Source organism: Cyanistes caeruleus, chromosome 7 (assembly GCF_971803275.1).
Source record: "Cyanistes caeruleus chromosome 7, bCyaCae1.hap1.1, whole genome shotgun sequence".
NCBI lineage: Eukaryota > Metazoa > Chordata > Aves > Passeriformes > Paridae > Cyanistes > Cyanistes caeruleus.
Window position 1 is genome coordinate 24,825,829 of NC_141707.1, and position 27,220 is coordinate 24,853,048.

The 27,220-nt window shown below is 37.3% G+C and overlaps 1 protein-coding gene across 4 annotated transcripts; it reads right to left on the bottom strand.

Annotated features, from left to right (window-relative positions):
• Window positions 1-5,215: 5,215 nt before the first annotated feature.
• LOC111932156 (uncharacterized) lies at window positions 5,216-26,900 on the bottom strand. 4 transcript variants are annotated; one of them, XM_086898594.1, is made up of 9 exons: window positions 26,829-26,900; window positions 16,189-16,233; window positions 15,921-16,004; window positions 15,656-15,816; window positions 11,948-14,390; window positions 11,388-11,433; window positions 8,497-8,585; window positions 5,493-5,553; window positions 5,216-5,266 (listed from the first exon to the last, which is right to left on the bottom strand). In XM_086898594.1, exons 5-9 carry the CDS (start codon window positions 12,086-12,088, stop codon window positions 5,262-5,264), a joined length of 342 nt encoding a protein of 113 aa, XP_086754720.1. In that variant the 5' UTR covers window positions 12,089-14,390; window positions 15,656-15,816; window positions 15,921-16,004; window positions 16,189-16,233; window positions 26,829-26,900; the 3' UTR covers window positions 5,216-5,261. The 4 variants fall into 4 exon arrangements, with proteins under 4 accessions (XP_086754720.1, XP_086754722.1, XP_086754721.1 ...); XM_086898596.1 differs by lacking the exons at window positions 5,216-5,266; window positions 5,493-5,553 and adding an exon at window positions 9,819-9,994 and having other exon boundaries at window positions 7,762-8,585; window positions 11,388-11,438; window positions 11,948-11,998; window positions 14,321-14,390; XM_086898595.1 differs by lacking the exons at window positions 5,216-5,266; window positions 5,493-5,553 and adding an exon at window positions 9,819-9,994 and having other exon boundaries at window positions 7,762-8,585; window positions 11,388-11,438; window positions 11,948-11,998; window positions 12,932-14,390.
• Window positions 26,901-27,220: the final 320 nt, after the last annotated feature.

Here is a 27,220-nt window from a genome sequence, read left to right on the forward strand (position 1 = left end):
GATAAAATGGCTTATATTAACTCTTACCAAAGCAGTAGAGAACTCTTATCAGAGTTCTGAAAAATCTTACCTGCATGTCTATGGACTTTTAAGACAGTGAGTGTACAGTTTCTGTATCTCATTTACCTATAGGATCTTTAAAACTGTTAATAGATTTTTTAAAAAGACACAGAAGCCATTTAGTACATGCAGTCTCTTTAAATTTCTGCAAATACCACATTATTTCTAGATTAGTAACTGTCAGGACCCAGCAGCAAATTCACTCTGTAGGACTGCATTACACCCAGCAATGCCAGTACTAGTTCTCTAATCTAAGAAATCATTGCCTGTTCCTAAAAATCGTGGCCAACATGTTGACACAGGTGAAATATTTTACCACCTGCCAGCAGGACCAGAAGCCACCAAAGCTTCTAGAATTTCTCTAATACTCCAACTGCACACATGAAAACATATAAAAGTGAAAGTGTGAGGTTATCAGGACCACCTGAAGTATCAAACATAAATATCACAGTGAGACAGCTGCACTGTTGCAAACATGCCTTGAGGCACTGCCACATAATTCAGCCTTGGCATCAGTCTGCGTGTTTAGAAAACAGGGATGGACTGATTCAAGCCTTGACCAAAATTATGACATAAACTTTGTCAAACATCTCAAAGACTGTGGGACACTAATATCTAAACTGGCTAAAGCAACAAAGATAGCTTCTCATCTCCTGTGGTTCCCACTCTGATATGTCCGTATCAAAACAGAACCATGGTACAATTTCCCCCCAGAGTCCTCATTCCCAAAAAGAGGGAATTGTCATGGGAAGCTGTAGTGTGTCACAGGTGAGAGAAGAGGGACACCAAAAGCACATGTCTTGATCCCAGTTACCTCAAGAAGCACTTACAACAGAGAGACTGAAAAGTGCATAGATGTCAGAGTCCTCTCAGGAGAACAAATTGTTTTGCCCTACCCTAAGAATCAATGGTCATCAGGATAATCCTGCAGGTCTCAGCTGTAAGACAGTCACATCTCTAATGTCTGGCATCACACCTGCACTACTTTCATAAAACCTGTATTTTGCTTGAAGTTTGCTGGTTTTTGCTGGACCTCATCAAAAGACCACATGTTCAGCAGTGGACATTTTTGCCTACCGCACTGAGAGGTGTTTTCTGTCCCGACAGACTTATGTTTCTCAGACCAAGATACAACTGTGCACCTTTAATCATAATTAAACTTTAATATTCAGGGTTTGCAAGAGGTTAACAGGTTTAGGGGAAGAGCATTTTTTTGTATGCCAGAGCTCCTAGCATAGTTTCTATTTTAGTATATTTCTTGGTGTTATTTCAGAAAATATAACTGTTTCTATCACTGCAGCACGCTCAATCATATCTGATCCACACCTAAATTACTAAGACTGCAGTGGAACTGCAGTAACACCGAACACACTCTAAACCATTGAGGAATTAGTCTTCCATTTCCCTGATAACTACCATGACAGCCTAACTGATGAGCAACTCCCTGTAAGATCTTCTATGATGATTTATGTTTTGAGACCATTCAGAAAGAGAAAAAAAAAATGAAGATCACACCAATGCCATTCCACATGATTCTGTAGGTCATCTTCAAAAACTTCAAAAAATTACTGAAAGGGGTTCTAACAAATCAACATGGAAGCTTTGGCATTTCCCCATGATGAGAAAAATTATAAGGGTGTGACAATATGTAATTAATATTTCATTCAATACTAAATTTTGGTAACAAAATTCAAACATATTTTCTAATAGATAAAAAGAAAACTAGCTTGTATATCAAAGGTAAATCTAGCCCAAGAAATGCTTGTGAGGAATTGTCACAAGTTCTGCCATTTCTTTTAGTTCATGTACAAACCCTCGGGTGAGTACATTTTCACCTTAGCCAATTGCTGCTGTTTGTCCAAATCACAAGGCTACCATCAATCAGAAAATAATACAATTTAATGCCTAGAGGTAGTGAAAAACAATTTAATGGAAAACATTTTTCTCTCCCTTGTGAAATGCCTGTAATAAATTGTCCATTTTCCAGGCAGGACAATTCAGGAACGTATCACCAGTCTGGCTTAAATATATGAAAACCTTTTACACTGTCGTAAACACCTCTGGGGATATTAAATAGAAGGAAGGTAAGGTTTTCAAACTACTAATAAATTTTCTGTCAAAAAAGAAAGAATCCACAATCCAAATTTTATCGGTAGAAAAAGCATGAAGAACCCCAAGACACAGGGATACAGCCACCATCTATGGTCATTTAATGCAGTCATGATTTCGTCACAAGAGCAGCTTGTCTCAATTCACAAAATGTACTTTGCACAGCTTTTTGTAATGGTGCAAAGCCACAAACCTTGCAGGAAAGAGCTTTAGAGTCATGTCAATAGGCAATTCCACATTTGTCTGAAACTCCATATATTGGTGAATTATCTGAAACACGACATTCAGAGCTACAAGAATAAGTTGGTTGTGTAACCACAGATGGAGGCCTGACAAGTTCAGAACACTTGACAAAAGGGTCCTTGCAGTAAATCTCATCTGCCACTGCATACAGCCAAGATTATTTTAATAGCTATTTTTTTATAGATATATGTTTCTATATTTACAGTTTTTTCTTTCATTACTGCAAATTGCAGTAAAAACATAAAATCTTTGCAGTGTATGAATACAAGACATCAGATTAACTGTTGCTCTTCCATGGTATTATTATGGGAGGTTTCCAAAAGAAAACATATTGGTCACTGCTTGTGCTTGTGATATTTGCTAGCTAGTGGCCAGACACAGCAAAGGAGGTGTCAATGTGCAAGCAGACTCATTCCATACTGCTGAGCAAGGTGCAGAATTCTGAGGTCTCACCTTCCCCTATCTCTAACACAGAGCTAGTGAAAAAAACACAAAACACAGAGTCGAAAGACCCTGCAGTAAATTGAAGTTGATTTACCCTTCCCTGATAAAAATCAACCCAAGACATAGTAACATTTTTTATTTACAAGTTCTGTTGAGATGAAATACAAGGGATGGGACCACCATGCTTTGAGATGATTTATTGCTCAAGTAGCCCAATAAGATATCAGTCTCAAGGTGTGAGGTTTTAGAAGCAACAAGTCAGCCATAGCTCGGGGAAGTCACCTGTTTCTTCTCTGCACAGCAATATGTAACATTCTAGCCCAATAGGCAGCTGACACGAAGCTTGTTTTCACTTATTAACCTATCACCTTTGCCTCATTTTGCTGCACTGCATCTGTCTCTTGGCCACTAAGCTGACAGGTCATGTACTCATACACACACCTCTGTTATAGTGTCTGGATCTTTAACTTACTCTGTAAGTCATACTATTACAGTTTAAACTTCAAACTATTTTACCTAATATAATTTCTTACCTACTTAAGACATATTCTTACTTATAACTATAGAGACATAAGTTTATCATTTCTCTACCCAATGTCTGTGTACCTTCATCACTACATAAATCCAGACTTTTTCTAAGGCTGCAGATTTTCGGTTTCCAAAAAACTTAAACATAAGGGTTTTCCTCTCAAAGTGTATGTAGATAATTATGGAAACTGTTGACTTTTCCAGATGATGACAGACCTTGTCCAGCTGACTCAGCTTCACTTAAATGGAAGTTCTTACCTCCCTCAAAGTGGTGTGAAGAAGCAAGGCAGTGCAGCAGTGTGCAGATGAAAGGTGACAAAAGGTAATGCATGCCACTAACCATCCCTCCCTGCTCACTTTAAATCCTTCTGTAGCTAACAACCATCTGCCAGCTGTGAAGAGAAATGAGTAATCACTAATACACAGTCTGATTTGTAACTAAATAAATAGGGCATGACACTTCTATACACAAATCAATAATTGAAGCTTGATCAAGTAAGAAAAACTGTAAGATACTGTTAAGATCCTGTCACCCTTCAGACAGGATTAAAAGACAAAACCAATTCTTTGTGACACTCAGAAACTGATTTACCACACTAAGATAAAAGAAGTTTGAATGGCTGCAGTGTCATAGGGAATGATGGAAAATAAGAAGAGGGATAAAAGCAATTTCTATAGTTAGCTTCACTTGCCTCATGTGTTTGCTGCATCTAAGTCACACCTTGAAACAAGACCATCACAGTCAACCTAAAACTGATGGTTTTCCCCAGAGTTTCACTTTTAAGCACATGCTACAACTACACCTCCAGAATTTCAGGCCAGAGCTGGGAATTCAGTCTTGCCCTCAGCGCAGTGATTGAGGGCCATGTGCCAAATCTAGGCCTGACCTGAGTGCCAGTAAAAACTGCCAAACACAAAATGCAGCTGTCTAAGGTCAAGTCCCAGATGTTTTGTTCAAGTAAAGCACAGACGATCTTGACCTCTTAAGAAAACTAAATGTAACATTCATGTCATGGACTAGTCAAAAAAACAGGGTTCCTACAATAAAAGCAAGAGCTATTTATTTTTGAAGGAAGATTGAAAGCCTTTGATCAATCTATACCTTTTAAGCAGACAGGAGCTGGGCCTCAGATAACTTTAAATCATACAAAATTTCCCCAGAACCATGGGGTATTGCAAAATCTGAATTGTTGGTCACAAATAATTTTTAAAAATAACATCATGGTTGTTTAAGAGTATTTACAGCATTAGGCTTTTCTCCATGGTTTCTCTGAGCTAAACAAACTAAGAAATTGTATTTGAATATCAAATTTATACAGGACTTCCAGGAGAATGGCTTGTTTTTAATATACTGCACCTGCTTGAACCTAAGAATTAAGGTCAAAAAATATTAAAAAAATATAGTCAGAAGAATTCTTCAGCAGATCCAGAATGATCCCTTAGTAAAGCTTAAGATAAATTCCTCCTCAGAAGTAGTTTGAGAGGCAACATGTGTAAGATATGCAGGATGTGCCTGTTACAAGTTTGCATCTATAAAACCTCCCTCTCTTGTCATACAAAAATCCAGCATTTTCAGCAGTTACCTAGTCGTTTGCATCCTCCTGCGTTTAAGACCGATTTTGGAATACCTTGCGTTGCCGGTGCCGTGGGCTTTAGTGCCACTCAGTGTTCAAATGCCACAACTGCAGGGAGCTGCTCCACCAGGGCATCCAGTAGCTCGATTCGAAGAGGTGTGATACTTTACTAACTTGTAGAAAACAGCGAATTTTAGAAAGAAGGCGGATGTTGATCCTTCATTTGATCTCATCTGTAGCCTCAATGCTTCTGTTTTGGAAAAGCATAAAAGCCACAGTGGGATTTTTAGAGGAAACAAACATTCAGCCTGAAATGAGACATGAACAGAAATGTAAAGAAATCACCAGCAGAGAGGAGGGGAGGGTGAAAGAAATTTGTAGGACATAGGAAAATAGACAAAGTCAGAGGAAGCAAGAATAGACATTCAGCAAACACATGCAAGCAAGAGAAGGACCAAGTGAACACAAAGAGAATGGGACAATAAAAAATCTATTAGGAGAAGTCAGGTAAGCTATTACTGCTTTGTTACTCACCTGAGCAAAAACTTATCTTCACCAAAACACCTGATCTTGAACCTTGTATCTTGAATTTTACCTAAGAGATAAAAGCAATACCATATAGTATATTTCTTTATTCTGTCCCCTTCTCCTTCCTGATTCACAGTTATTATTTTTGTTATTTTAGGTTGGATATTTTCTTTTTTTTTTTTAACCTGATTAACCCCTCAGATAATACACTTTTGAAACACCTTACCAAAATAAGGGCTCTGCTATCAATATCCTTTCTAAATGAAAGGCAAACCAACAACTAGCAGAGGAAAAAAAAAATAGAATACATTATCAGTTCTATCAACAGTAATTTCCACAAAAAAAATGTCTTAAAAGAAGTTCCCATATTATAAATAGAAGTTACAATCAGACAAAAAAAAAAGATTTTTTTTCCCCAGGCCAACAAAAAATATTTGAAAATTAAAATCATAAGCAGAAACTAAAACTGAGTAGGAGTTCCTGCTTAGTGCAAAAGAAAAATATTATTTGTCAAAAAAATGTAAGAGGAGGCTAAGAAATGTCCCGAGAATCAAGCAAACCAAGGTGACCATAAAATACCAGAAACATTTTGTACAGGGATGCTCAGATTGTCCTCAGTGGGACACTGTCACAGCCTGCCCTGCCAGCCTCACCTGACCTACACAAACACTAATGCTGGCAAGTGGCAAAATACCAATGGGCTGCATTGTGAAAACTGATTTTTATAATATATGGACACACCATTATCCCACACAACAGCTAGCATGCAGCATCACGGTGAAGATATTTCCTTTAGCAGATTAAGCCCTCAAAAAATTTACCAATCTGAGAAACACAGAAGATCACAGAGTCCCCCTCGGCTGGCCTGAGGACATCACATGTCTGCCAGAGGAGATGGGCTGCTGCAGTATGGCTTCACAAAAGGGTGCTGAAGGAACACGAATGGTTTGAGGCTTGTGTTCTCTTTTCTGCTTGAATTTTTGTAAAATCTCTAATGAATAGAAGTTAATTAGCTACACTTAAGACCAATATACAACTACAGCCATAGGGAATAAACAGGTTCACCAGCTGCTGTATTACTTCAACTACACTGTAAATTGCTGCATGCTATTAACATGCTCTCCTGGCTTCAATAAAGAAAATCTTATTGAAATCAGTAGCACACATTTCCTATTTCAGTGAGACATTGCAAAATTAAAATGATATGTAGTAAAAACAATATGTGTGAGCCACCTGCTTACTGTATGATAGAATAGATTGGCATAGAATGACAGCTGCTGCACAGCCAACATTTCAGATACTGTACTACCTTGCCAACTGGACTTAAATTCACACACGATTTCCTTGACTAGCACTGAATGAATTTTTGCTGCTATAAATATGCATTGGCAATTGTGATGAATCATCCTGGATACTAAGGGTCATTGTTAATTCAAATATATCAAGAACCATATCCAGTGCAAAAAGCCTCCAGAACAAATATTGATGAGTCCGGACTGTTTTGATGACCTACACGTAAAGAACATGTCTTGACCCACAACAAAGGGTAATGAAGCCTGCAGGGCTTGATGGATGCTCATAGCACAAAATGCTCAATGTTAAAACCAAAGTACTAATCAATCATAGCATGGCTCCTCACACTAGCTTGGAGTTCGTGAGAATTACCATAATCAAGATCTTACAGCCTTATTTAGGCACCCAGAGCCAGATTCAAAGAGCCTGAATGCCCTAATTTCTTATACTCATCCTAGCCTATTCTACATCTGCATTTTGTTTTTAGCAGACTCGAGGCAGTTCTCAGCTCTGCCCCTGATCTGGGCTGTCTGAATCCCTTTTCAGGCTCATGTGGTTCTCGGCACTGCTCAGTCACAGCTTACTGAAAGTCAGGCTCCTTGATGTTGATTCTAATTCCCATTGATTTCAATTAGAGCCATGTGTCTAATTATGTTTGCAGATCTTTTTTTGCTGGTTTTATATTAAGGGGATGCCTAGAAACAATACATGTTTCTTTTAATCTAACTTTCTATGCTGGCAGCTTACGTCTCAAGTCAGTGCTGACAGGAGCTCTAACAAGGAACCCTGCTTTAGATTCCCCTGGTAATAAAATCTTGTTTGCATATATAATCATAAATACTCTGGGTTGGAACAGGAAATAATTTTATAAGAATGAATATGATTTACAGTTCTACAACAAGCGACGATACTGTAGTGTTCATAAAAGGGCAGGTTTGGGGTAAAATCAGTAATCTATTTCAACCAATTCAAATGCCAATAACCCATCTGCTAAGTCTCTTTATTTTATATCAGTCTGCCATTTTCTCTTAGTGGTAGCATCAATAAACATTGTTGGTAATCATCTGCTTGTGCTCTAATGTGGCATATTCAGTTTCATTGAACAAAGCCAGGCTGAAGATCCCCGAAGGAAAACAAAAAGTGAGTTGTTTAGTTGTGATTCAGACCCATGTCTCTGATTTAAGAATGACTCAAGTTGCATAATCACCAAACCTGAACATAAAAAGGTCTTATGATATACAAAGCTAAATGCTAATAACAGCTGTTTTATTTATTCCAAAGCATTTTTCAATTACATGGGGTTCATTTCTTCATTTTTTCAAGTGCAGTGGAACATTTTAAAAAAAGCCATTAATTTGAGGAGTTCACTAAAAATAGTATCTGTATCTGATGATGTATAACAGGATTCCAGCTGGAGAATACCACTTTGATTTATGAAAGGATTTGTTTCTCTTTCCCTGCTTTCAGATAGATTTGTAATCCACAGAGACGAAATGCTGGATACCTAAGTCTAGATTCAGGTTTCCCTTAGCTGGCATTTGCCATAAAATTCCCAAATACATCTAGCATACTCATAGTCTGCAGCCAGAGATAACCTAAAACATTATAACAAACTTGGGTTTTGCTTCTCTAGCACTGTAAAATTACAATAATGTAATTAATCACAGACATTCATAGTTACAATAGGCCTGATAATCAGTAGTGAAGGGCCACTTACTCTGAGAAACTTGGAGATTATAAGCCCTGGCTTGCACAGTAACTTCAAAGCCTCACAGGTTTTGCGTTTCCAACAAGATGTTTGGGTTTCTAACAGGAAGAAGTCAACAACAAACTTGTGTCCTTCAGCCTTAAAAGGTTTATCAGTAAGACAGAGAGGATCAAAAACAGTCCAATTATGAGAGCAACCTGATGCACACGTTAACATAAAGCTGGAATACCAGCCTGGAAAGGAACCTTCAGGAACCAGTTAGGTTTCTTGACACTGCTTGCTTCTTCTAACAAACTTCCTCCATTTAAAAAGCCATTTCCAAAAAATCTGCATTCTCTGATATGAAAATGTTCCCTTACAGATTATTGTCAGAACAGGCAGCTTTTCTCATGGCCCACCAGGCCCTCAACAGTGCCATGCTCCTGGAGGTCCACTACAGAGGTGGAGAACACAGAGCTCAGCACCACTGAGGAGCAGGAGATGAAGGCTGAAGCAGGCTGTAACCTGCCAGCTCTGCCATGAGGACAGACCCTGTCAGAGATTCACATGCCTGTCAGCTAATACTGTACCCTGCCCTGGCATTGTAATGGAAACGGCTGTGCTTTCTGAAGGCATCATCTCTGACATGAGACATAAAACCACACATGTTTGTCATTTCTATATTTAACATACCGATGTTGAGCTTGGGGAGGAAAGAATAGCTTCTGCTACCATAGATCAGAAATGTCTTTTGAGAGGTGGCATGTAAAACCATATCCCCAGAAAAGATGTTTAGTTACACTGTTCTCCCAAATGACTAGAAACCACTTTTCAAAGGAGAGACTGCAAAGGTACAAATATACCAAGTTTACAAATTATATTCTTGTACATCTGTACAGTCACCAATGACAAAAAAAATCTATGATCTCAGCAGAGAACCACTGTTAAGGTATCAAAATCACCTAAATAATCTATTACATTTATATTTCAAATAATATTATTTACCGTAGTATTTATAATGTGAATGACCCTTTTATGTTAAACAAGCATCTTGTTGTCTAAGATGCTTAGACTTTTATACATACATAAAAATAAAAAAAAAAAAATACCAGCCATTGGAAAAAAGCAAATTAACTAGTAACATTCAAATATTGTTCATATTATGTAATTAATTCTGTAGGTGTGGCTTGATCATATACAACATAATAGATTATTTGGAGCACGGGCACTGGCAAGCCTGCTGCAGTCCCAGCTGGCCTGCTGCCTGGGCTATACATTTTTTGTGCAAGAAGTAAATCCTGCTTTAAAACACTACTTGGGCCTGAGATTTACTATTTGGCAATGTCACCTACATTGATGTCCACGCACAATGGCACAGCTGTAGGAAATGTGGCAGCTGAGAGAGCCAGCTCTGGCAGCAATCCCCGCCGGAGGGACCGCTGCCGCCCAGGGAGACTCCAGGAGCCACCAAAGGGAATGGCAGTTCATGCCAGAAAAACAGCAGTGACACATTCTCCCCATCCTCTCCCTGGTGAAATGAATAGACCATTAGAAGCCAAAAAGGAAATCTATATTGAGATACTGCTAATGTTCTAACAAAGTGACACAAAGAAGTTACACCTCTAACAACTCACCTTCTTCCTACTCTAGGTATTTATAGCAATCTCTCAAATTTGACTGATATACCATAGTCTATTAATTGTGCTGATCCCCCCACCCCTCGCCTCCTCAAAAAAAAAGCAGGATAAACAAGGGGCAAAGTGAAAATTTTAAAATAGAATTTCCTCGCTTCAGTTTATTTAAGTTAGATATTTAGGACTGAGCTTATCAAGCCAACTGGTGGGCATCCTGCACATGGCATAGCACCTAGCACCAGCTTCCTGCATGTGCTGAATCATGGCAACTGATTTTACAGGAGCCGGTGGTACAGTCACATACCACAGAGCAGAAACAAGCTTTTTATTATGACAGTCTCTTAATTAGAAAGTTGCTAATAAACCAAGTAAAAAAAAAACCCCACAATTGACTGATTATTAAATTACCTTAGAATAAAATGTGCTGTTACTATACTTGAGCTAGAACTGTGCAAGTAAATATCTCCAAAAGAAAAGGCAAAGTCTTCTATAACAGAAACCAATTTGATATGGAAATGGGTCAACAGTTGCTTAAGATGTAGCACAGTTTTGATTTGATCTGCTATATTTGGACTCTGTAAGAGGCGCTTCCAGTAACATCGGTATTGCTTATACATGAGACTTTTGCATAATCACTGTATGAAGCATTAGAATTCTTCAAACCGAGAATGATTTTCAAAACGATTATATATATCTATGTTAATAATGTGGATTCGACAGTGTTTGCTGAAGAAAAAGAACAACTGTTTTCTAAAACAATTAGGATTCATAATACATTGCTTGGCAGACTATTGTTCAAAAGCCCACACAGTCCTTATCCAAAAGAAGCCCAGATGCAGCCATGGGCACCAAATTATACTTAGGACTTAGGTCAGAACACACACTGGTCAAACAAGCAGAAATATAGAAATAAGTGGACGTACATTCGTGTTACAAATGAAATCCTGTATTTGTAGCAAGCTGTTTTGTATATTGCTGCTTTTCAGACATTATAACAATTTGAGTTATTCTTAAGGAAACAATCAAATTTCATTTCAAGATTTTTCTTTTGATACAATGATATTGTGAAACATTTTTTACTTCCACGTATTTCAGCTGTTAGCTTTCTAGTACACCTTGATATTTTTGTGGAGTCTCTGGAAAACTTTGTGTCACCAGAAGAACTAATCTGATTTCACTCCTGAAAACCATGAAAGATCATTTCACCATGCTTACCACCATGTCAGGGAACCTACCCCAGCCAGCAGGAAATGTTCCTTCTTTTTTTCAAGCTTGGCCTCTACTCACCCTTGCTACCGATGCAATTGTGTTGGTTCTTCTTTGCCTTTGCATTCTGATCTTGGGAAGGAGAACACACACATGAAATATCTTCCTTTAAGTACACAGTAACAGCAAATATGAGCATGCACTTTCTGAAAGCAGAGTGCAGGCATTAAATCAGCTATTGACTCCTGCAGAGCGACCAAAGGAATTTGACCTTGGCCATGGATGAGGTCCTAGCTGCGTTCACAGCACAGAGCCACGATCAGGTGCTGGGCATGAGCAGCCTTAAAAACCAAGAATTATAGGGACCATTTTCAATTTATCTGTGTGTGCTGTTTGACACTGAAAAAGAACGCATCCAGAAAATATTATCGTATGTCATAACATTAGCATATTATGTCTGCAGAGACATAAATGAGCTATTGTAGCCATAGTAAGCCAGAGGTTTGCTGAAATTAAAGGGAAACGGGAATGCTAGACCTTTACACAGACAACAAAATGAAACAAAAAATGCACCAGGCTATTTGTGATTAATAATAGTGCCTCTAAAATCAACATGAATCAAAATTACACGTGTTACTAACCTTTACAGAGTCCACATGAATATCCATTGGATTTTCCTGTCCGTTCTGCACCTTATAAGCCAATAAAGATGATATTCTGAGAACAAAAGTCTCTACAATACATGTCTCCACCAGGGTACAGCCCACTCTCTTGAAGCACATTTTAACCTAATAATTCCTATAGCATATTGCAATTTTTAGACTAACTGCTATTAGTGAAAACCAAACTATTCAATCCTGTGTCTGGCTCTGTAACAGATGTCATACATATTGTTTAACAAGTAGTTCATGTCTCTTGACACCATTTTACCACTTGTAAAATAAGAATGCTATGAGATCATTGAATGGTAGACATTATAGAAGTAAAAAGCATTGACTATTATTTGTTGTTTTATTATTATTTAATGTAGCATATGGATGCAAAATTCTGGCTTGTTTGACCAGGAAGACAGCCCTATATGTTTAAAATTAAATTAGCATAGAAAAAAATTAAGCAAACAGACTATCTCAAACAGGAAATGAAATAAACAGTATGGAGCTCTTTAAATACATAACAAGTAATCAGCAAAAGGGCTGTGAACGGAACCTGAGTGGGAAGCTTGTGACCAGTGAGGCTGATACTGCTGGAAGCCTGAATGAAAGTTAAAAGGCTCCATGACTAGGCCAGACTATACAGGCAATTAGAAGTGCTGAATGTTGCCAAGGCATCAGGCCAACAAGAATTACAACTCAACAAACTGAATGAAGGAGAGTGGGGGGAGGAAAAAAAAGAAAAAGGAAAAAAAAAGGAAAGGCTTTAATTAAATATTTGAGATCTCACAAGGGATGGGGAAAGTGCCAGGTAACTGGAAGATGGTTAACTAAACAGAGGGGGTCTGTTCACTCATTAATGCGTGGGGGAATTTACAAGTGTAACTTCTACTACCATTAATTGGAGCTACAGTAAATGAGTGATGCCAGTGTATACTGGTGGGGAAAGACTGTTGTTACTTAGGCTGGTCTTACCTGGTAAGGGTTCATTGAAGAGTTATGGGATGATTTATGGATCTGAATGGAAAAACGTCACCAAGATGGAACTTCTAGGAATAAAAATTTCTGCTACTTTAAGCACAGGGTGATCCCAGAATAATGAGTTATTTTCTTAAGAACTTTTCCTAGCAATGTTTTTTCAGAATTGTGTAAATATTTACACTACCCTGCAACCCAGAAAGCCCAAAATAACCATATGGGACATGTGTCAGTTTTAGAGTGGATTAAAAATCTTCATTTCTGCAGTTGCTTGTCAGAAGGGTCACCAGTTGGGATGATTTGATTGTGCCTGTGCTGAAATGAAATAGGGAAATTAAGACAGCAGGCCATTCACCTGTGGAGAAAGAGCAAGAAAGAGGAGCACAGAGCTACTTGTGAAGACACCAAACCCTGGGAAGGGTGGGGTAAGAACTCCAAGTGTACTCTGTCACCAATGGATCCATTTTAGAAACTCCATAGATGCAATTACTTCAGGTAAGCTTATATGTATTTTTATGCAGCTCCAAGTTTCATGGCTTTGACAAGACCTATCACAGGTCAAACCTTATATACGTTAGTTATAATACATCATTTTTCTGTACACTGTTCCTCCATTAAATCTGAAATTTGTTCAAAACAGAATTTTAAGCTTCATTGTTCCTATAGCACTACAATTAAGGCAGAAATTACTTACCAGCTAAGCAGAGATTCATATTTTTTTCAGCCACAGTCAAAGAAACTTTGGAATATGTAATATATGCTATATATTTTCAGAGCCCATGAATGAAAACCAGAAGTAAAATTTGAATAACTCTTTCAGGTACATAAAATGGAGAAATAAAGGCCAGGAAGCTCATGTCATGGTCCTATGTTGGTTGTTTTATCATTATTTCTAAGTGAAAAGGAGAAACCACCAGAGTTTCAGAGCATGGCATTTAAAAAAGGGCAGAATTCAGCATCTGTTCTCCACGTGACTATATATCACGGGATGGTTTAGAATAAGGAATCTATTAAACAAAAAACACAAGTAAGAAATGGCTATAAGCCTTCACAGTCTTGAAGCCATATAAAATCTCATTAAAACTCAGACTGAGATGTTCAAGAACTTGATGTCTCAAGTGAAATGTGTACAAGCACATTTAAAATGATTTAATATTCTCAACATTTACTAATGCTTTACCAGAAAGGGTGGCAGGTAGCCACCTCAATAAGTCCAGTGTTACTTAAATTTGGACTCCTATTTCATTATAGGAATAACAGAGTACAGAAGAGCATTAGAACAATAAATTAAAATTATTACTACAACCAACAAAGAATGAGAACTATAGACACTGAAGTGTTTACAGTGCTTTAAGACAAATTTCTAGACACCTCTACAGTATTTACCTTACAAAAAGTAGCTGCCAAGAACTATTCACTCTTTTTTTCTTGCCTACCCTCATGAAAATATAGGCATCTGTAAAGGACAAAACACACCCACATTTACAATTGCTATGAAAGAGAGTTTGTTTCAAAAGTACATCCTTTATGGCCATAACAGAATTAAATACTACATACAAATCAATTCAACTATTATTTTCATATAGAACTTAAATGCTGACACAAGAACTAGTCAATGTTACTAGCCAAATCTGTTAAGTTTCTTAAAATTAAGATGGGAAAAATTGGAAAATTTTCACATTAAGGTGGTGGGCTATATTGTAGCTTAATTTATAATTTCCAGGCGTATAAGGCAAGCATAGACAGACCATATGTCTTTTCTTGGCCTTTAAATGCTCCTATTTTCCACTAGACTTGCCTTTTTCTCCATCTATTGGCAACCATACCATTTGCTATTCAGGTGATTGGCTGTAATGAGCCAACTCCTGTTTCCATATGAATAACCACTTTTTTCCCCAATTACTTAAGCTGCCAGCAAGTCACTGGTGTCATGTTCTCTGATGCAAATCTGACTGTCAATAGAGAACAGGACTACATAAAGGGAGAATTTATGATGATACCCTTAGCTTAATATTTTTTTGTAAATGCTATTCAGTTTAGCTTCCAAGGAACATGGGGAAGGCAGCAATGGTCCACAGTAAGAAGTAAGAATATCTTTAATTGGCTTTGTGCTCCACATGCCCTTGTAATCAGCCTTCCCATATGGTAGTCTGAAATAAATTTATCAATCTCAATTTATGTATTTATGTCACTTTAAAAGGTCCATTTTAGTCAATATCAAAATCTATAAAATGTCACATTTAATTTTAAAATTGTAATTAAAAGAGTTAGAACACCGAATATATAATTTGATATTTACAATTTTTTGAAATAAGCAGACACACAGAAAAGCATGGAGAGGGGATTTTCTGAGGCAAATGAACACCAGTTATTAACAATACAAGAACTAAATATTAATTTTAACTTACTTTTTTAAAAGGTCATTTTTTATTAAATCATTCTTTAGTAGGCTTGGATATTTTTTCACTTAAAGGGAAACAGCTTACATTTTGCAAGCCAGGGGACCTTATTCTTGAAATTCAGCATGATAAGTGTGATCATGGGGTAAGGGGCAGATTCCTTGATGGTGTTGGCACTCCTGACTGCAAGCACCATGTTTAACAGTAAATAGCTACAGACTAGGCTATTTTCCATTATACAAATTGCAATATTAAAATTCTAATACAAAACAATAAAAGCAATATTACCCACTATTCAAAGCTTTGTCCATTTACTGCCTACCTTCAAACCCATATCACTTCAGGATGCCTCTCCAGCTCTCTATCAAGTAGATTTTCCAAGTGTTGTTCATTTTTTCCAGGTGATTCCAGTTATACACCATTTTAAGCATCTGAGTAATTTCTTGAACATCTGCTTCTGCAATATAGACACCAGAAGCCAATCTAAAGAGAAAGACAAATTCAATATATATTTAAAACTTTTTTTGGCCCTACAAACTTCAGATTCAGTTCTGCATGCTTTCAGGTGCTCTCAGCTTGGACTTTACCTATTGAATAATTAGCTCCTGTAGGAAGTTCTTTTGTAACAGCAGGTGTCCTTAACAACCATTGCTCTTTCGTTGAAAGGGCTTCTGGATTCATTTTTTTTATCATTGGAAACACAATAATAAGTTATTGTTTACATAAGGTTGACAGCACTTTTCACAGAGCTAAGACAAAACAAGCTAAGAGCTAAGACAAAACAAGAAGCCAGCAAAGGGAATAGAGGTAAAAAGAAAAAAATTTTCTTTAGCAGTCTGCTGAGAAGTAGATTACCTTTGACTGTGCTCATTTACAAACAGGAAAAGTCCTGTCTAATATCTGTAAGTAAAAAGAGAAAATACATGCTAAACCTGAAATTCATTAGTGAAACATATTTAATACCAAATGAAACAAAACAGTAATGTTAAATTCAGTGGGCTTAATTAACCTCAGAAATAGAAATATCATTTTAAATTGTTTAATGGCAACCTGGATTTTTTTTTATTATTATTGGGCTAAAACCTGATTTTAGGAGCACACATAAAGTCAGAGCAGCTCACAGGTTTCTCTTATTACTCAAGACCAGCTCTGGATTAGACTGCACTAATCAGGGATTTGAATAACACATAAATAAAAAAAAAAACCAGTTGTAATTCATTAACTTTGGTACAGAAGTTAATTAGAATTTTTGCAAATAATTTTTAGGAGTGTTTTCACCGATGCTTTTTCAAAGGTGTCTCAAGACTGTTGCCCATTATAATGTGTATATACTCAAGCAAAACTAGCTGCCACAAACTCTAAAGGAGCATTGCTTATCAGGTACCAGAACAAGGGCACTTGAGCCCTGAAAGGAACAAAGAGATGCCTGACTGGATTTCCCAAAATTAGGGTACCTGCCTGTTCTCTAGCTGCCTAAATGCTTTCAAATCTTTTAAATTCTAATGGACTAATGCAAGGCACAGACTAGCTGGTGCCTACATTTGAAATCTGCTCTCAAACCTCATTTGCAGATTGGCCAGATGGTCATTAGTGTGGAGGTGTTCTACAGGCAGACTTGCTTTCAGGGCAGGGTTTTTTAAATTTTGGAGGGGGTTGGGGAAGCAGAAAAGGAAATCTTTTTTGGGGTTTGGATTTATTTTTTTTTTAATTTGGGGGGGAGTGTTGTTGGGTTTTTGTTTTTCAGTTCAGATTAGTAACAGCTAGGAAAGGGTGAATAAAAACTGAGCTACAACAAAATATTCTCTAGTTTGGTGTATTTAAGAAAGTGCTTGCAATTTAATCCAGAGAGACCAATAAACAGAAGACTAAAATAAAAAGGCAGAAGGCTGTAGTGTCAAAGTGCTGTTAAAGTACATGAGAAAAGCAATTCACTTGGGGTTCAATGTAACACTTCTAATAATGAGCTTCCCATATTTAGACACAAGAGATAGCAAATTCAAACCCCCTGGAAAGGATACAATACAGTTATACAACAACATAGCAAACTGTATTTGTTTTGTTATTACTACCTATGCACCCTATGGTTTCTTTAGGGAAGATGATATGATATCTTTATACAATAGTGTGTAAAACAGTCTGAAATCTCTCTTTGACACCAGTAATGCACCAAAATCCTTCCTAAATATTGAAAGACCTCCAACTTGATGCTAAGCTTGATCTTACTCATCACTAAAAAAAATAAATGTTTTGTTACTGCATTTCTCTCTGAGAGGTTTTCAAAATCCTTCCAGTCAGTACATGAGATAGGATACATATTGTCGGGGATAAGTTGTTAAAGTGAATTTGAAATGTGCTTCTCAAAATATCGTTTACACATTTACCAGATGGTAAAATAAACATGTAAATTGTTATCGAGTATACACCAACTTTATACTACAATTTTACCCACTGTAGAAATGGTGTAAAAATGTTGAATATAGTGTTACTTGTTCATTTAATAGTTTATTAACATTTTAAATACATTTGGAGAATAGGTTTACTTTCAAAGAAAAAAAAAATACTTACAAAAGCAGCATTTTAAGCTATTAATCAGGCCAAATTAATGTACTGACTTCTACATTTATAATATACCTTATCAATAATATAATTAACATAATTATAGTTGGTTTCTAAGTATTTGCATATGCATAGAGGTTGCATATGTTTAATGGTATGGGTTTTTAAAAGACAAATCTAAGTTGAACAAAGGAATTTTAAGAAGTATAGTTACCAACATCTCAGTTAAATGATGTGTGTTTTGGGGTTGTCCTGTGGAGACTCGGGGTTTGGGTTCAATGGTCATTGTGGGTCCCCTTCAGCTGAGGATATTCTATGATTCTGTGATTTGTAAGTAGCTGCTACTAGACCAACAGGTCACTTTGTTACTGGAATTTCCTATTTCAAGACCCACCACACACGTTCAGAAATAGGAAGATGTGAATACTTTATGTATGACAAAGTAGAAGGCGTGTGCTAACAAACCCTCTCTCAAAGAAGAGAGAAATGCAACTCTTTAGCAGTATGGGGGAATTAAAATCTCCAACTCAAGGAGTAACCCTTGTCCTTCTCTAAAATATGAGTTCCCGTGCATGTAATCACTAGCAAATGACCCTGCTAGAAGACAACAAAGGATTTTGATGGAAGACTGTGGCTTGTACTGGTTATGATTGGTCTCTCCTTTTGTAATTCTATTTCTACCAACCCAGCACATCAATTACACTGTGCTATAGCATTTTCTTTCTCACATTTCAGACTATGCCAGCTCCTTTTTTTAGAAAAATAATAGTCAGATTTAGGATCTTTCCTCACATATGATGACACATATTGACTCAGCATATTTTCAGTCTTATGCCCCCAGCAGACTCTGAATTATTTACTCCTTAGAAAAGAGCGTATCAACTACTATATCTAGTCATATATCTAATGACTTCTTTGGTCAATCCACAGTAGGGGTTTGGCTTCTCACACATCTTGTTGGAATTATTTTTTTCAGCGACTTTTCACAGCAGCTAAATTCAGTCTGACACCAGCCATAAAGCTCCTGTTTACGATTCCATTGTGGCTTTACTATCATATGCCCTCAGCAATAAGGTGTTACCACACAAATACAAAATATACATGATTCTCAAAAGTATTAGCACAGAGCTAATACTTAAGAGATAAGTTGACGTTATTAATGGATTCTGGAGGAGTGTGAATATCTAACAAATATCCTCTATTAGTAGGTGCCACAACACAAACTCTTAACCAAAATTATCTTTAAATAATATCACCCCTATACAAGGAGCTAGCAGAAAAGTGGTAGACAATTGACTTTAACAAACCTCTCTGGTTTTCTGACTCATACTAGGAAAACCCGTAATTTGAGATTCAGAGGTCAAAACCTGCTCCACATCGGGTGCTTTATCAGTGATCCAGAAGAATCTTCCAGAGAAAGCCAATTGCATGTCAGCACATTTAAAACACCCACTTGGAATGTCCTGCTCTACAGAATCACAGAATCATCAAGGTTGTAAGAAACCTTTGGGAACATCTACTGCAACCACCAACCCAGTACCACCATAATCACCCCTAAGCCATATCCCCAAGTGCCACATCCAGACTCCCTGTGAGCATTTCCAATGAGAACTCCAACACCTCCCTGGAAAACTTATTCCAATGCCTAACCACTCTTTCAGTGAATTTTCCTTTAACAGTATCTAATCTGAACTTTCCCTGATGCAAAGTAAGGCCATTTCCACTCATCCTTTTGCCTGGGACATGGCAAAAGAGACCAAACCCTACCTCACTATCACCTGCTTTCTGGGAGCTGTAGAGAGCAACCTATCTTTCAGATTATTCTCTGCAGATGAAGCATTTTGCAAAGATAAAGAAAAATCTTTGATCATACTGAAAAGACAATAATAAGGGTTTCATATGGGAATGAATTATAATTTAACTTCCTTAAATATCCCAGAGTCTCTGGAAAGGTCTGGTTTAGAAATCACTAAGCAGAAACGTAAGTTCAAACTTGAAGAAATAGTCTAAGTGGGATAGGGAGAAGATAGATGTACACAAGCAGGAGGTATTCAATTAGCACACAATTACCAGCATACCACTATTATGAATCAAGAAAAATATGAGGAAGCATAAAAGTCTGATTACCAAAATCCATTGTGCATTCAAGGCATGCAATGGCTTTGGTGTACACACAGGTACTATAGACTGAAACACTAAACATGAGAGGGAGCTGCCGAAGAAAGCAATGTCTTCAAAGCCTGAGCCATGGAGAACCAAACACCTCTGCCAACTAACTTCGAAGCAGAGCCTGAGCCAACACTTCTGTAAAGACAGGGTGAGCACTGAAAACTTGTAGCATATGCTGCTATTTACATAACTAATTGTAGCATGCACAGTCAAAAAACAGCCTCTAGCTTTAGCATATACATGCAAAATAATTGATTTTATTATGTACAGAAAATTAGAAGCTGTCAGAAACAAAGCCACTAGTAACAGCCGCGAGGAAGAATTTCAAAGTTTCATCGCCTAGATTGCAGAGGCTAGTCTTCACACAGTTGTGAGGTTTACAGCTAGAATATAAATCTAGACAAGATTCAGTGACAGCTGATACCCCATCCAAGCTTTCGGTAAAACTGACATACACACACACCATAGACTGATGGCGGAGACACTCAAGAAAAATATTCCCAGTCTCAGACTAGCTGTGGTTTGTCATTGCAGGCATTGTAATACAAGATTAAACTTTGCAGAGGATATTGCAAATATAATATCAACCTATTCTTACACAAAATAAAAAGGAAGAAAAGTATGATGGGATGGAATAAAAGCACTGAGTTGCTCCTAAATCACCGATGAATAATAAGAGGACAGCAAGATGGAGAAAAATACATAAGAAAAAGCTGCATTACACTGATATTTTTCTATGGAAAAACAAAAACAAAAAAAACAAACCAAAACAAACAAAAACCAAAAAACATAAACCTCAGTATTTCTGAGGCAAAACAGGGCATATATGTAAAAAATATGCATAATGGTTATGGCTTCTATCACTCAGAAATAATATTATTTGAGACAATATTTAATCCTACAGATTAGTACTATATTGGTTTAACATGACACACTTTTCTTGCAAGTACAGGGTGGACAACAATTTTTTACAAGTTTAAAAATTTTTATAAAATAGTAAATTTTAAGTAGGTTATTTTAAGATATCATCTTGCCAGTAACCTCTTTGAAAATGGTGTTAAAATTCTAATTTATTTTTTTTTAGTCGAAAAGCTATTACAAATCAAAGTTAGATCAGCAGAGGCCCCATAAATTGTAATGCAACACCCATAAAAATAGGACTTCACCTGTTACATGCTGCTGAAGAAAAAACTCAGAAATGGCCGCTGATTATACAACTACAAATGCTAAAAGTGTTTTACATTTTAAATTCTTACAAAACATGTCATGTTAAATGTTTTATATTAGGTAAACCCTGCACAATCACAAGAAAATGTATGTAAATGTAAATTTAGAAGTTTCGGTACAAAAGAAAGCAGCATGGATCTCCTCCTCTTCACTAATCCTGAGCAAGGCTTTCCTGGTTTAAGCCTCCTCCACAGGAGCTGCAGGAGAAAGCACTCATCTGCATGCTCTGGTTCTAAACACATCAAGCCATGGAAGAGCCAGTGAAGGGCTCCCCAGTAAGGAAAAGGATGGTGAAGAGAAAGGCAAGGTCTGGAGCCCCTGGGAAGCTTGGAGATCTAGCAGGGGAAGAGACCAGAGGCTATCTGGGGACTACTGGTGTACGTGCATCAGCTTGGAGCTCTGCTGCTTTGCTAGCCAGGAATTCAGTAATCGCATGCATTATCCTAAACAACTCTGGGAGAGCAGGTTTTGGGTTACAGATAAGCCCATCTCCTACCTGCCTGTGAAAGGGATCACCAGCTTCCTGCTGTCCTGCCCTTGCACCCACCAGCCTGGCAGCCTTTCCCATGCAATAGCACCATCACCATCCAAGTGACTTCAGAGAGCTGAGCTGACAGCAAAACAACCCTCGTGAAAAGGGTTGAGTACACAGAACTACACTTGAAATCTCCTAGATCTTTATCCTGAGGCAACTGTAGATATTAAAACAAAGTCAAAATTAAATATAGCTACTGTTTAGCACATTGTGTATTTAGCACAGGCATTGCCCTTGTCCCTCTATAACTGGGAAATGTGACCGCAGTGACAGAACTGCATTTTAATTACCAGGAGGAAAAAAAAACACCCCAAAACCCACAACAGACAGTACTGCCAAAGCAGAAGAGACTTGGGCCCTGATCCTACAAAGACTTATGTACACATATACACCAAGCTTTACACCGTAACAGGACAATCATTTGTGTTGTTTCTCCAGTTACAGTGTATTTGAAAAATAAACATATACCAGTAATGGACTACTTTAGGATTTGGTCTTTTAGGTTAAATCTGACTAAATGGCCTAGAGGACAATATAGTCCTGAAGAAATCTTACATGCCATTAAAATAAATTATGTTAATTTTTATAGGCCTGCATTTTATTTCTGCCATTACATTTCACATTACTTTAGTTTACATCTGCTTATACAAATGAATCCATTTGCCTTTTAAAAAAACACAATTTAAAAATAATTTTATTTATATAGTGATGAGAAAGAAGTTATAAGTGAACAGTATATGGAAATACAGCAACTGAAACACTGAAATATTTAAAAATACAATACCAAATGTTAACATCAGAGGATTTCTTAGTATTTAAAACAAAGGAAAAAATGAGCTACACGAGATAACACTTCAAAGAAGGTAAAAAGGATCTGGGCATTACAAAATCCTAAACACTTATAAGAAGAATTGAAATATCTGGTTAACTCCTTTCCATTCAATTTCTGAACAATACTTTTATATTAAAAGAATATAGCTGGCCTAAATATTGCCCCCCGAAAGGGGGCAAGTTCTTGTATTACACACATCAAATAAACTGCTTTTAATTCAATCATTAAGATAATTAAATCATCAGAATCAACCTTGACAATAAGCAGAAAGGAAGCTTCAATTATTCTTACAATCTAAACAGTGAAAAACAAAAATGTAAGTAGAGTAAGATATCCATCGATGTTTTCATAATTATTTTACCACTGGAGAAACAAATTTGTATATCAATTTCTATATCAATTAGTACTTGGTCCTATTCTTCCCATGAAGTAGCACCTGCTTTGGATAGTTTCTGAAGCACAAGAGGAGACAATCAGATTGTTTCAATACAAAGCGATACTGAACCACTGTAGCCCACAAAATGACATAACTATACACTAGCTGAGGATTTAATGCATGCTATTCTGACCCTAACTCTGCAACAAATGCCATCCTAGATGCATAACTGAAATAACTGCTCGATGATGTGCCCAAGAATAAAACTGCAAAAAGTGTGAAAGTCATTTAGAGCCATAAGCGCTGGAGATTTCTCAGTAAGATTTTCATGATTTCTAAACACAGGTGACTAAACCACTTGGAGATTTTTGAAAAATGTCCCTGCCCTCATCATTTATGCACAATCAGTTCCATAGGAAAGTCAGGAACTGACAATAGAAAGCAAAGTCTTTTACTTCTTCTTCAATACCCTGCATCTAATTCAAGGGAAAGGTTCCTTCTCCCAACTGTAAGAGTAAACTGAGCTTCCAGGAAAGAGCTTACACAAAGCTTAAAGTAACACCTATGTACAACCCCTCATGCTATAGAAGTACAGTGGGAAAGCAGTGGGAATGTGGGGAGAGGAGAGATGCCTCGAGGGTTTGCCCAGGGGGGATGCAGCATGAGGAGCGGTTAGTTCTCTGTGTCATTGCACCACAGATCTCAGTGATGTGCAGGAGCCGATCGCAGAGCAAGAGGCAAGACAGGAGGTGTTCCTGCCAGGCCCTTGAGTGGATGTCCCAGACAATGCAGGATGAACCAGAGCCTTCCCCAGGGCCAGAGGAATATCCACTATATTTCTGCAGTGTCTCCAGCAGGAGGTCTGAGACTGAAGGGTGAGAGAGCAACGCTGATATTTTGAGTTGGAAGTCAAAAATGTGACAGCAAACATTTCCACAAAGGGAAATAAGCTTTAATCAGGGTGTTGATCAATCATAAAATACATTTTTCAGCTTACATTTACGACTTTGGTTTAATTCTTAGTGGGTGGGTGGGTGTCTTCATCTAAACTAGGACACCTTTCAGCAGTAAAAAATTTCTCTCAACTCAAAATATCCATGTTGCTCTTTCACCCTTCAGTCCCAGACCATTATCTGCTTTCTGGATAAACAAAAGCAGCCAACGTTTAATTAAATATCATTAAAGAAAGAAGCTTACTTACAAAACTGAATTCCAAAGCATGGCCCACAGAAATTGACATGACTTTTAGAAAGTTTAATTTATGTGCCAGTGCCGTCAGTTAAAAAAAGTATTACCCAAACAGCCAAAAAATTATATTTCAAATGACTGTAGTGGGAGCTTGGATGATGTGCTTTGGTAATTCGTCAATGTTTCTGCTATATTAAAAAAAAATTCAAATTATTAAGTGTATCCTAAATCAGTCAGTCACTTCAAGGTACACGACTATCACAATTATTGAAAAAGGCCTTGATCCTGAAAACATTTATGTCTGTGAATTTTTAGACAAGTGAATAGTCTTTGTAGGACTGACCTCTTACTTTACGTTGTTCACACATATGAACTTGTATGCACGATCAGAGACTAAGGCAGAAATACACATTTACAAGCTATCAACATTTTACCTAAAATGTCTCTTAAAACGGATTCAAAGTCATTACCAGCTGTTTCTTATTTAAAGCTTAATATCCGTGTAATATTATAGACAGTTTTACGCAGAAGCATCTGAAGTTTTTCATCCTTTTTGCCTTTGGTTTCAAAAAAAAAAATAAAAAAACTGGCCTAAAAAGCCATCTTAAGACCAAGGAAATCATCCATACTCATATCAGCCCCTTAGAATTAGAAACACTCCAACTATGACAAATCACAGTGATAGCATGAATAAAACATCACAGGTTTTATTGTGTAATATATTTTATAAGGTCAAAAGTTACATCTAATCAGCAATGGCAGCCTTGGATTCTAATGGATTCATAATTATTCTACATCCAAGAAGCAAAATATTACATATGCTCAAAAATTTAAGAGTTAAATATATATATATTTCAAACAATATCTGGTTTTTTCAGACATGCATATTTGAACAAACAGGCAGCTTTCAAGAGACCATGCTCTGAAAAAAGCGATGCTTTTGTTTGCATTTCCAGATTAATACGCATTCCGATAAAAGCATGAAATGTTACCAGTGAGCTGTGTGGCTTTCTAGACCTACCACAAATATATTATCTGGAAAGAGCTGGGTACTGAATGCAAACAGTCTGCTGCCTTCCCTCGACTTATCACTCTGCTGTTTCAATATTTTTTCCTTTGACTTTGCCCCCGTATCTTAGCAAGTGACACATTCCCTACTGAAAACTACATTTATGACAAGTTTTAATACTTGAAATGAAAACTTGTGTCCATTCTGCACAGAAAGTACCTGGAAAGTGTGCTTTCATGCAAAATCCTTTCTTTCTGCTTTTCCCAATACACACATGTTCTTTTTTTATATCACAGATTTTAAAATTGTCCCGTGCAATTTAAATAAGATTTCCAAAAACAGTAACCTTTTTACAGGGAAAAATCAGAGTATTTCCAGTTGACAAAGTAATTTGTGAGGGACATGCAAAGCACCTGAAAAAACAGACTGCAATGAAAACCATTTTAACTATAGCAACAGCACTCACTGCATAATGTTAAAAGGAAAATTATGCAATTAGGTCTCTTATCAGACTTAGGAAAATTCAGATTATGCCATTTGGAGGAATGAAAAAGAAAAATCATTGTTCTCCACATCTCCCTTGGGCTCTACCTAGGGGAGGGGAGTGATGACCAGACAGCGAAAATTAAGAAGAATGTGTCCCACCTTACGCCTATTCTGCCAATCTGTCACAGTTGTTCTTCTAGCTCCATAGGTTTACATGATTTTTTTTCCCCTAATTTTTTTCTTTTTTTTTTTTTCTTAATGCTGACAAGTAATACAAGACAGATTCTTGCCTTCTTAGGATCTTGCAATCTAGTTTAGACATAGCACGTCAAGTGGTGATGAAAGAAGGTTAGGGTGGGTTTGAAAAGATGAGGATTCCAACAGTAAACGATGCAGAGACATCAGTTTGGTAATGTACACATGTTTTGCATGATTCATTGGACCAAAATGGCCAAAGGAACTTAAAAAGCTGTCAAAGGCATCTTTACCTCTGACCTACCTAGTCATCCATCTGCTTCCTCATACTGTCAATCAAAACCCTCCCATCCTTATCACTATTCTATTACACACATTTTCCACAACCATTTTTCCTCCAGCTCTTAAAAAATATCTTAGCAAACATTTCAATCAGTCATTAAAAACCTTGTTAAAATATGCAATGTGTCATCAAATATGCATAGCGTACTCGTGCAAAATCTGTAAAGCGTAAATCACTGTATTACATTTGATATAGTATTAATGTGAAACATCATAGAAGGTATTACCAATAGGAACTTCGAATTACTTTCTACAGATTGAAGCTTGATTTTGTGTTGTATTAAATAAAGGAAGGGCAATTGAATAGATTACTTTACACAACAATTAAATTAAAACCCATTCAGCATGCCTAGAAAAATAATACAAACTACACATAAAATTCATGCAATTAATTGCTGTTCTAACAAATTCATACACGGGGGTTTGCTTCAATTTAAATGTACTGGGTCAAAACCCGCGCATTCGCTCCTCAGTGAATGCAGACACTTTAACGGGTTGGTAAACATATGTTTAGCAGATATACAGGTGCACCTCTAAAAATAATATTCTAAAAAATTATAATAGTAATAAAGTGACCTACCGACAGGAAATAGCCTGTTTAACTTCTGCAGCCCTTATCTCTTCCAGTCTCTTGCACAAATAGTTATGGAATTATCCTGTCGAAATAGTTACGGAATAACATCAACCACTCACGCACAGGAAAGAATTTTGTTCAGACCTGTCACACGTTACGTATTTATTCCAGACCCGCTGGATAACCCCCACTAAATAAAACCTGGCGGAACCTCCGTGAGGAGCGGTCTGCCCGGGGTGACTGCCCGGCGGGCAGCAGCCCCGGCCCCGCGGCGGCAGAGGGGAGGCGGGCGGGGCACGCCGTGGTGCCTCGGGCCGCTCCCTTTGCCCTCTCTGGGGGCAGCGCTGAGGGACTGGCAGCGGCGGGGGGAGAAGGGGGCGGCTTTTGCTGGCCGAGAG

Excerpts from the sequence above, each read along its gene's own strand:
- LOC111932156 (XM_086898593.1), bottom strand. The coding sequence starts at position 12,088 with ATGTGCTTCAAGAGAGTGGGCTGTACCCTGGTGGAGACATGTATTGTA. Across the intron at positions 9,995-11,387 it reads CAATTGCATCGGTAGCAAGG|GGAGAGGATGGGGAGAATGT; the intron begins GTGAGTAGAGGC and ends TCATTTCACCAG. Across the intron at positions 8,586-9,818 it reads CATTGTGCGTGGACATCAAT|AAACCCAAACATCTTGTTGG; the intron begins GTAGGTGACATT and ends TCTTCCTGTTAG.